This window comes from Marmota flaviventris, chromosome 13 (assembly GCF_047511675.1).
Source record: "Marmota flaviventris isolate mMarFla1 chromosome 13, mMarFla1.hap1, whole genome shotgun sequence".
Classification (NCBI taxonomy): Eukaryota; Metazoa; Chordata; class Mammalia; order Rodentia; family Sciuridae; genus Marmota; species Marmota flaviventris.
In genome coordinates, this window is record NC_092510.1 from 92,669,048 (window position 1) to 92,680,100 (window position 11,053).

Sequence of the window (11,053 nt, forward strand, 5' to 3'; positions counted from 1 at the left end):
GGGGGTGGTGTAGGAGGCCAGGGTCAGGGCAAGCACAGAGGCTTTATCACATCTTGCAGAATACACAGCCACTCTCCAGCCTCGGCTTTGGGGTATGGTGGGCTGCTCGTGGATTGGCATTTTGCTGTCTGCTAAATTATCCAGCTCATTTGCAAATACAATCTGGGGCACAGGCACTGCATCCAGGACAGCCTGAGTTTCCTGGGCAGTTTCCTTTCCTGGTAAATAGCATCTATATCTCATCCACCTGAATGATAATTCCAGCAAAGGTTAAGAAATCTGCTATGGGTCAAAATACCATGAACAAAGTATGACCATGAGCCAAGCCTATTTTATTCCAAAACCTGAGCCTTTTCCCCAGTCTCATGGTGCCTTCAGTGAGGGTGGTAGAGGAGGAGGAAGAGGAGGAAGAAGAAGAGAAGAGAAAATGTTCACTCTTGGGATTCTAGACAAGGGAGGAGGTTTGAGCCTAACACTTGTAACATTTTCTTCTGATGAGTCTCAGTATGCATGATTGTAAGTTAGGATGCAGAAGCCTTCTAGGAATAGAATGAAGCCTATAGAGTTACATTTTAAAAGTCAGATGTTCTGAAACCTGTCCCTGGTTTGTCTTCTGCTGAATGTTTGCTCTTGATTAGAAAGTCATTGGATGAAGAAGAGCCCCTTCTTAGCTCTCCTTTTCTTATTTAAAAAATGATCATCTTGAGATTGTTTTAGGAAATGCGGTGGTTGACCTCTCCTATATGATTAGAGACAAATGTTCTTGCTGAGCTAGTAACTTCATTTCCCTGTGTCTCAGGTAGGAAATCGCTTTGCTGAGTGATTGCATCCTTGTGCTGTGGAGTTGTGGAAAAAGACTTGGACTTTGTTGCATATTGGCACCCAGACACCCAGAACAGTTGGATGTACCTGAAGTCATTCCAGCACTAATGTATAAGTCTACTGTTAGTGCTCTAATAAATTACCCCAAATGTCATGACTATAAAATGCACCACGAGTTTACCATCTTGCCGTTCTAAAGGTCAGAATCTGTTTCCCTGCCTGCTCCAGCTGCTAGCTTGCCTTCCTTGGCTTATAGCCCTTCCTCCATCTTCCAAACCAGTGGCTTAATATCTTCAAGTCTGTCTTTGACTATGACCCTCCAGCATCTGCTTCCACATTTAAGAATGTGTGGTTATGTTGAGCTAATGCAGATAATCTTCTTGTTCTAAAGTCATCTGATTAGAAACCCTATTTCCATCTGCAGCCTCAATTCCCCCTTGTCATGTACCTTAACATAGCCACAGATTTGGAAACAAGGATGTAGTCATCTTTGAGATCAATATACTGCTTACCACAACTGATTAGGAGATGCTGTGTTTTAAAATGATAGGAGCACCTAGGAGGGAGATGAAAACTTGGGATACAACTAAAATGTCACTTTGTTTGCCATCACAATTCATATAGGATAAGTTTTATCAAGTAATCAAAGGAAGAAAGGGGGACTAGATTGAGAAGTATTTAGAAAAATATATACCATAAAACTTGGAATATCATTTAAAATGATATCAAATTGTCGCCTAACTTACCCCGTGTTGACCATTAGACAATAAGGCATAAACAAAAATTTGCCTAAAATATTTTCCAGGAGCCAGTCTTGTCTTTGCTTTCCCAACAAGGCACTAGATCACAAAAACCATCACCAAGGAGAAGGGATCTAAATGACATTAAATGGAAATGTGTCTTTGGGAAAGTTGAAACAGAGAAGTCAACAGTGGGGAAAGCAATGATGATAGAGAAAATTGATGGGAAATGTAGAAGACACAGGTTTAAGAGGGCTGTTAAGCCATATTAAGGTTGTTACTCTCATCTTAAGATCGGTGGGAATCTTTGGATTTTTAAACAGGAGAAATCATGTTGAAATAAATATTTTTTAAAGGTCTCTTTAGTTGTAACAGAGAGAATGAATTGATAAAAAATCAAGATTTTTTAGGGCCCCTTTACTTAATTGAAACAAAAATGTATGCATGTTTATGACAGTTTTTTTGAAGAAAACAATATTATGCTTTGCAGATTTTCATTTGAAAAAGCCACCTTTCACCTGAAATTTAGTAATGGATATAAAAATCAAATCTAATTGTTGCTGCGCCATGGTTAATTATTTGGAATACTCCCACAGAAACTTCTTGGGGCAGTAACTTGGCAGCAATGTTTTTTCCACAATCTAATTCTCACTGGCACAGGTGCAAGAATTACATTTTGTCAGTGAACAAAAAATGCTGTCCCTCCTTAACATTTGTGATCAATAATCTTTCTAGTTCTCCATTACCAATATATAAGGAGAAATAGGTTGTTTCCCACTCTCTTGAAATAGTACATGAATCTTTTTTATATGACTGTTAAAAATGATTATTTCAGAGTTCCATTCCTAATATTCTCAACCATTCTCCATCTGGATCACGAGGAAGAGCAGCATGAGGACGGAGAACCAGAGCAGTGTGTCCGAGTTCCTCCTCCTGGGGCTCCCCATCTGGCCAGAGCAGCGGAGCATGGTCTTCACCCTGTTCCTGGGCATGTACCTGACCACGGTGCTGGGGAACCTGCTCATCATCCTGCTCATCAGGCTGGACTCTCGCCTGCACACCCCCATGTACTTCTTCCTCAGCCACTTGGCCCTCACTGACATCTCTTTCTCATCTGTCACTGTCCCAAAGATGCTGGTGAACATGCAGACTAGTCACAAGTCTATCCCTTTTGCAGGGTGCATTTCCCAGATGTATTTTTTCATATTTTTTACTGACCTGGACAGCTTCCTTATTACATCAATGGCATATGACCGATATGTTGCCATATGTCACCCTCTCCACTATACCACCATCATGAGGGAGGAGCTGTGTACCTTGTTGGTGGCTGTATCCTGGATCCTGTCCTGTGCCAGCTCCCTGTCTCATACCCTTCTCCTGAGCCGGCTGTCTTTCTGTGCTGCTAACACCATCCCTCACTTCTTCTGTGACCTGGCTGCCCTGCTCAAGCTGGCCTGCTCAGACATTTTCCTCAATGAGTTGGTCATGTTCACAGTCGGGGTGGTGGTCATCACTCTGCCATTTGTATGTATCCTGGTATCGTATGGCTACATTGGAACCACTATCCTGAGGGTCCCTTCAACCAAGGGAATCTGCAAAGCTTTGTCCACATGTGGCTCTCATCTCTCTGTTGTGTGTCTGTATTACGGAGCCATATTTGGACAGTACCTTTTCCCAACTTTCAGCAATTTCCTTGACAAGGACATCATTGTGGCCATCATGTACACTGTGGTCACACCCATGTTGAATCCCTTTATCTACAGCCTGAGGAACAGGGATATGAAAGCTGCCCTTGGGAAACTCTTCAGTAGAGCAACATTTTTCTCACAGTGACACTTGACTTTTATCTATTTATTCATTTATTTTTCAGAACTCCATTTTGGTTGATGTGCTGTATTTGATTTCCATTTGAATGTGTTTCAAAACAGTTTATGTCTCTAAGCTCTAAGACAAATGACAGCATGTTGAATGTATCTTTTAAATATTCATTGACCAGAATTTCATTTTTTTATACAATGTTCTCCTTTACAACTAGATTTTTAAAATTGTTTTATTTTTTATTAACACAAAATAATTGTACATATTTGGGGGGTACATGTATACAATTGTGTACTGAACAAACAAGATTAATTAGCATTTCCATCTCCTTTTCATTATTTTTTGTTTGGACACTTCAAGCACCTGTCCTCTAGTTCTTCAAAAATCATATAAGAAGTTATTTTGACCTATAGTCACACATCTTACTGTAAAACACTAGAATCTATCTAACTGGAATTCCTCCTATCTGGCTCTTTGGTAGCTTTTTTATAACTTTCCTCCACCTCTTCTCACATTTACCTTTTCTAACCTCTAGTAATTACTATTATACTTTCCAAATGGCTTTCTTATAAAAAGATTTGGATTAGTAAATATGAAATTAATTTTATTACTTATTTCTTCAATTTGGGAGTCATAAATAATACAATAATTCAGAGTTTGGTTATTCCTTATTTGAGATTTTTGGAAAGCCATATATTTTTGACCCACAGTCCCAGGCTTTAAAACAACCCAGAATCAAAGAATGTGCTGTATTATTTAACTCTTCTCTCCTGTTCAGACTAAGTGGGTTTTATTTTCATCTTTATGGGTCTACTTAAATCAAAGAACAAAAATAACTTGTCACTTAAATAAGAGGAAATATATCACTCTCTGCTCATAATGTAATATGTCACAGCTCTGAAGAGCGAGGTGTCTGGTGGTCAATACATCCCCAAGGCCCCCCCCCTTTGCCAACACTGTGTCATTGATTTTGTTTAGCTTCCAAACTCAATCATTAATGAAGAAGTGCTTCATTTTGGCCTCTTTAGAAATATAACCAAATAAGAGTGCAAACTCTCTGAAGGTACCATCATTTTCCTACAAATGCTACTGTGGATTCAGCCCTGACTATCCTTCCTGGACATCCTGCTTTCCTAAATAAAAAATGAAAGCAAAACCCATCAAACTTTAGGGTACATAAGGATCCTTGGAGAGCTTGCTAAGTATGGATCCCTATGATCTACGTCCATAAATTCTGATTCAGCAGTTTTGATGTAGGGCCCAAGAACTTGCATTTCTAACAACCTCCCAGGCAGCCCTGATTCTGCAGAAATGTGAACTAGAATTTGAAAAGAACTGGTCTAAGAACTCAATCTGGGAAGTTGTCGGATGCACATTTCATGAATTCTGTTCCAGGTAGAGTGAAGCAAGAGACAGCTTCAATTATTTTAGTTATAGAGGAAACAGTGGTTCATGCTGATATTTTTCTATTTAATTCTGGATGCAGTAAAATTTTTAAGCTCTAATATAATAGATAATATTCTAATAAGAAATTTTAAAAATCTAATATTCTTTCCCGAGGCATGAGAATTCTTTTTCTCTTTCATACAGAAGATAGACATACCAGCTACCATATACCATATCTTGTATTATCACATCAAACTACAATTAAGTGAAAATAAATCCAAAGTTTTGAAAACATACATCATATGTTCAACATGGTTTTTTTTCCATTAAATTTTGAGTAAATTCGATGTGACTTGTGACTTTATTAATATCACTCAATACTCTGATTTTCCCTCTATCATTAGAACATGTTCACATGTTCTAGAATAACTCTAAAAATCATATTTTCTTATTTTGCACTAACAATTATTTCACACATGATATAATAAAATATGCATTAAAACTTTAGATGATATTGAAAAAGCTGTAACCCCCACCACACACACACATACACACACACACACACACACACACACACACACTGGTACTCTTGAGTTCTTGGCAGAACATTGACTAATTTTGTGCTCCATGATGTCATTTATTTCTAAAAGGTGTCATAGAACTTGACATGTTTCTGGACACAGGACATAAGATAGCATTTGTATAAAATCCAATCCACATTATTATCATTAGATACATCACATTTTTATATTGGTCTTTACATCACTTCTGTGGATTGTTTTTCTTGGGGAGTGATTTTGGTTTTGTTTGTTTTGGCACCTGCCTATGCAAAATACAATGTTTTCCCAATTTCACTCATAAATATAAGATTAGATAGTATGTAACCAGCAGTCGGAATGACATTGAAGGCTATAGTGATACCTACAGAGTCTGCTTGGGATGTGAGGATGCAAACCAAAACATTTTGAAGGAGTTGGATGTTTGATATTCAATATAGAATGTGAAAAAATTGCAATAGCCCTTTCTGCCCTTCTCATAAAACTTCATTCCATAATCTTTGGTTTATACTACAGGTGAGTGGAAACAATTTGACATGGTCACCTCCTTTTCCGGAGTTCAACTGGAACTTTTATTGTTCAGGCATTTTCTCAGTTGGATTGTTTGTTGCCTTTTCAAACAATCAAGCCACGGATACTGAGGAGCCCAAACAGAGAAGCCCATTACAGTTGATGCTTTTAGAAATATTAAAGTAGCCTCGATTGGGCAACTGACACAATAGATGATTTCAAAACCTTATATAATCTTTAATAACATCGCATAGGGAATCTTTGTGCTAATTCCAGAAGAGACTGATTAAACCTTTTTACTTTAAGTATATTTTAAAAGTAATGATGCACATAGAAGTGGAAATATAAATGTAAGTAAAATAATTATAGAAAAAGAATCATGAAATACTATAAAATGAATCCCACTTGCATAAATATAAATGTTTACTAATAAAAATCATTTTAAAAGGTTTAGAAATGAATAATGGATAGGCAAGGTATTTTAACTTTTGCCATCATTTTCATGTCCAGAGTATTTGGATTCACGTGATGAAGATGCATTACTTTTACAAACAGACAAGCAAAAGGTACTTTGCATTTGAGAGGGAAATTCCTCTGCACATCCCAAACTATGACCTAACAGGGGCAATCCGAATCTGGCAGGGAACGAATTTCCCCATCTCTTGAGCTCAGGGCCTGCATCCTGATGCTCTTCATAAAGACAGTGTTTCTTCAAAGTCTGTCCTCAGAAACACCTTCCTGAAAAATATCTGGCCCCAAATCTCATAAATGAACATCTCTGGAGGTGGATCTGAGATCTGCATCTTTAACAAGGTCCCCAGTTGATTCTGCTGAATATTAAAGTTTAGAGACCACTGCCCTGGGGCATCTGTCCTAGAGGGAGTAAGAGGAAAACTGAGAAATTAATACATGTCTAATTCAAGTCTCTAATCACAACTTGGTGTCCTGTCCCATTGGGTCCTAACCCTAGTGGATAGAGTGAAGTCTTCACATCTCCATTTCTGAAGCTGGTGAAATGAGAGAAGCAAGCTCCAGGCTCATGACTTTTCTCTTTGATGTCCATGCCAAGGAAGTTATATGCAAAATCTAGGTCTACTGGAGAGCATCTGAGAAGGCAATACAAATCTCTGGGAGTAGGATAACCTGAGCATAAAGTTCAGAGCAGGACTGGGAATTCATCAGTAGCAGGTGTGTGTGCATACACAGGTGCCCAGAGACTCCCTATGCTCTCTGTGCTGAAAGGATATAGCAACCATCACTAGTCAATAATGCTCATGCCTCTATCTCCAAGTCTTAGGGAGTGGAGGAATAGAGCCAAATGACTATATAAATTAGCAAGCACACCCCCAAATCCAGGCTGGAAGTATTGTGTCATCATTCATGTTTTAGGTATCAGGATGTGTGCTACTTAACGTGTGTAGTGTAAATCAGTTCTCTTTAGTGTTTCTCTCCAAAGTCCCTGATCATTCCCTCCTATTTGTATAGCAGTCCTACTTTTATTGTATGTATGTTTGAAGTTATTTCTGGCTATAGAGCCTTGATTTCTTTTTTAGCAAAGCTCTCATAATGCAACTCCCTGTTAGAATCACCCTGATGATTTCTTACCTATGACCCTTAGTGTAGTTTCAGACCTTCATTAAAGACATCAAACCCTGCTCCTAGGAAAGATCTACTACAATGTATTGTGTATTTCAAAATAGCTAAAATAGAGGATTTTGAATATTTCCACATAGTTACTTTTTTCTCCTGGTTTTCATTAAAGACACTGAGTGTCTTCCCTAGAGATCTTTATTCTCTTTATTTAATAGAAGCTATGTCAGCTCATCTAGAACAGCTCCTATGAGAGAGTTGTTTTACAGACACCATTTTACTTAATTCTTACAGTAAAAGGCAGGGATTATTATTCCAGTTTTACAGAGGAGAAACTGAAGTTCCAAGAGATGCAACATTTGAATCCCTTCTATCTGGCTTAAAAACTTGGGCTTTGCCTTCTACAGCACACACCCTCACTATCAAGAAAATATCCATTATTAGCAAGCAGCTGTTAAGGTATTGAGAAGGTTGGGTGTGGTGCAGTGAGAATCTCTACGTGGTCTTTACTTAGAGCTAATACAGAACTACGACAACACCAAAGCATGGCTTAATTAGATCCAGGAGCTTTTATTAAAATCCTAAATCTCATAAACTAGATAGAATTACAGCTTTGGGAAGGAGTCATCATTTCATCATTTTATAGCATGAGGGAAACCAGAAGAGAATGGAGAAAGAGGGGGAAGTCCAGAATACTGGATATCTGAGTTATCGTTCTGTTAATATTCAGAATATTCTCAGGACCTAAGCTCAGTGTCTTACTTCTAACTTAAAGATGAGAAAAATGGGGTTTTGCTGCTTGCCCAGAACTCACAAATATGAAGTGATGCTGCCTGAATTTGGAGATATTCCTAATTGTAATGCTTTTCTCAACAGACCACGCAACCCTCAGGCAGGAAGCTCTTATCTTAAAGTCACAGTTCCAAGGAGAGCCAGAATATTTAAGCAATCGGGGACAGATTGAGAACTGAGCCAGGTGTTATTATATTCAGAACTGTCACATCTGATATGTTAGTTGTTTTCAGTAAGTTTAAAAAGGAGATGGTACATCCATATGGGATAGGAGCATGTTCAAATCACCAACTTAGAAAAGCAAAGAATTTTTTGCCTACCATTAACCTATATAAAACTTCTAAATTTTCCTTTAGTTAAGAACTAGTATAATATAACTGTAATATCTTCTTATTGGCTTTCTGTCTATAGGCATCTCTAGTAGGCATCTAACTGATATGGGGCTTAAAGGGAACTTTTTCCCCACTTGTCTTACAGGATTGAATAACTTAGTTTTTAGAGTATTTTAATGGGTAGATAGTAGTTGATGAGGAAGACTGCAAATACATTTTTAAGACACTTGACACTGATGAGTTGGGGGCCCTGGATATAACTAGATCTTGAACAGGGCCTATTAGCAAGTTCTAAAGATCAAGATTCTGGGAGCCAAGTGAGGAAGCTAAAAAAGGGAAAAGGATACATGAGTGGCCCTTTTCTTTATCCTCAGTTGAGGAAAACTCTATTATGGATTGTGTTTTCATGGTGCCTTGATAACTCATTGACTCAGAAGGTTATTAGAAAATTATCTAAAAGATCCTGACAAATTTATTACTTATAATAAATATGGAACTGCCAATAATGTTTTCTCTTTTTATAGCAGTGACCTTTTAACCAATAGATATTTTTTTCTCATCAATTTTATATATATTGGGAACTTTGGTGCTTAATTTTTGGCCCAGTTTTCTTTAGGCATATGCTATTGAAACTTCTGCCCCCGACTTTGATTATTGATGGATTTTGCAGTCATATTTCAGAAGTTGATAGATCGCAACTTGAAGACATGAGAAAGGCTAATGATTATCTGTTAAAGTATAGAATCAGAATAGATATTGGGACCATCTTAACCTAATATTCCTCTCCTAAGACCATGGAGGTTTCTCTTCACTGACTTAGACATGGCTGCAAATTATGCTTTGGTCAAAGTTGCCTCTTCCCTGGATGGTGAGTAATGCCATATCAAACTCTCTTCTCTGTTGACAAATTCTATTTTAGAAGATTTTTTAATAGGGACATGGCAATGAAGATGGACACTGGTATACAGTATTCATCATTTGAATGGCTCTCCTTTTATCTGCCTGCTCTAAGTCACACTTTGTTTTTACTTTCTTCAAGGGCCCTCCCGTCCCAGTAGAGAAGAGCAGCATGAGGATGGAGAACCAGAGCAGTGTGTCCGAGTTCCTCCTCCTGGGGCTCCCCGTCCAGCCAGAGCAGCAAGGCATGTACTATGCCCTGTTCCTGGGCATGTACCTGACCACGGTGCTGGGGAACCTGCTCATCATCCTGCTCATCAGGCTGGACTCTCGCCTGCACACCCCCATGTACTTCTTCCTCAGCCACTTGGCCCTCACCGACATCTCTTTCTCATCTGTCACTGTCCCAAAGATGCTAATAAGCATGCAAACTCAGGATCAGTCCATCCCTTATGCAGGATGTATAGCACAGATGTATTTTTTCATATTTTTCACTGATCTGGACAATTTCCTTCTCACTTCAATGGCATATGATAGGTACGTGGCCATCTGTCACCCCCTGCACTATGCTATCATCATGAGAAAGGAGCTATGTACCTTGCTAGTAGCGGTGTCTTGGATCCTGTCCTGTGCCAGCGCCCTGTCTCACACCCTCCTCCTGGCCAGGCTGTCTTTTTGTGATGGCAACACCATCCCCCATTTCTTCTGTGACCTTGCTGCCTTACTCAAACTCTCATGCTCAGACACCTCCCTCAATGAACTGGTCATTTTCACCCTAGGAGTGGCAGTCGTCACTCTACCTCTGATGTGCATCCTGATCTCTTATGGCCGCATTGGGGCCACCATTCTCAAAGTTCCATCTAGCAAAGGGATCTGCAAAGCCTTGTCTACCTGTGGCTCCCACCTCTCTGTGGTGTCTCTATATTATGGCACAATTATCGGAGTTTATTTCTTCCCCTCTTCTGGCACCTACAGTAACAAGGACATAGTTGCTTCTGTTATGTACACAGTGGTCACCCCACTGTTGAATCCCTTCATTTATAGCCTTAGGAACAGAGACATGAAGAGAGCTGTGGAGAAACTCTTAAATAAGGCAACAGCCTTGTCTCAATGACATTACTTATATATTCATGTATTTCTAAATGCTAGATTCCTAATCTTGGGCTCAGTATAAAATAAGTGCTCAATAAATATTTAGTTACTTGAATTGTATTTTGTTATCTTTATTCTCTCTTTTTCTTGCAACAATTTAGTATCTACTGTGAATTCTGAGTTAATATTATTGGTGATTTCTCTTGCCCACTAGAAATTATTTAGTGGTACTTAAATTTCTTCTCTTATATCCTGGGTATATTCTTATGAATGGTTGGGTAATGTTGAATAAAGAGATCCCTTGGCATAGAATTTCTAAATTATGTCTTTTCCTTCCTCCATCTTCCATTCAGTGTTTTTAAATTTTTTGGTGGTGGTGGTAATGATTGTTGTGGATCAGGAGAAGAAACTATATAGTACCCTTTATGGTACCAAGAAACCCTCTACCTATGGATCAGCTGCTACATTCAGGGACACAAGTCCTTGAACACTGACCACCCTTTTAGACTATAGTAAC

General features: G+C 38.7%; 2 protein-coding genes across 2 annotated transcripts; both read left to right on the forward strand.

The window, feature by feature from the left end:
- Positions 1 to 2,453: 2,453 nt before the first annotated feature.
- On the forward strand, positions 2,454 to 3,395 carry LOC114100080 (olfactory receptor 1J2). The gene has a single exon (XM_027944709.2). The coding sequence runs from the start codon at positions 2,454 to 2,456 to the stop codon at positions 3,393 to 3,395; it is 942 nt and encodes a 313-aa protein (XP_027800510.2).
- A 6,221-nt stretch (positions 3,396 to 9,616) lies between these two features.
- LOC114100088 (olfactory receptor 1J4-like) lies at positions 9,617 to 10,558 on the forward strand. The gene has a single exon (XM_027944721.2). The coding sequence runs from the start codon at positions 9,617 to 9,619 to the stop codon at positions 10,556 to 10,558; it is 942 nt and encodes a 313-aa protein (XP_027800522.2).
- Positions 10,559 to 11,053: the final 495 nt, after the last annotated feature.

Coding starts and splice junctions, on each gene's coding strand:
- LOC114100080 (XM_027944709.2), top strand. CDS start 2,454: ATGAGGACGGAGAACCAGAGCAGTGTGTCCGAGTTCCTCCTCCTGGGG.
- LOC114100088 (XM_027944721.2), top strand. CDS start 9,617: ATGAGGATGGAGAACCAGAGCAGTGTGTCCGAGTTCCTCCTCCTGGGG.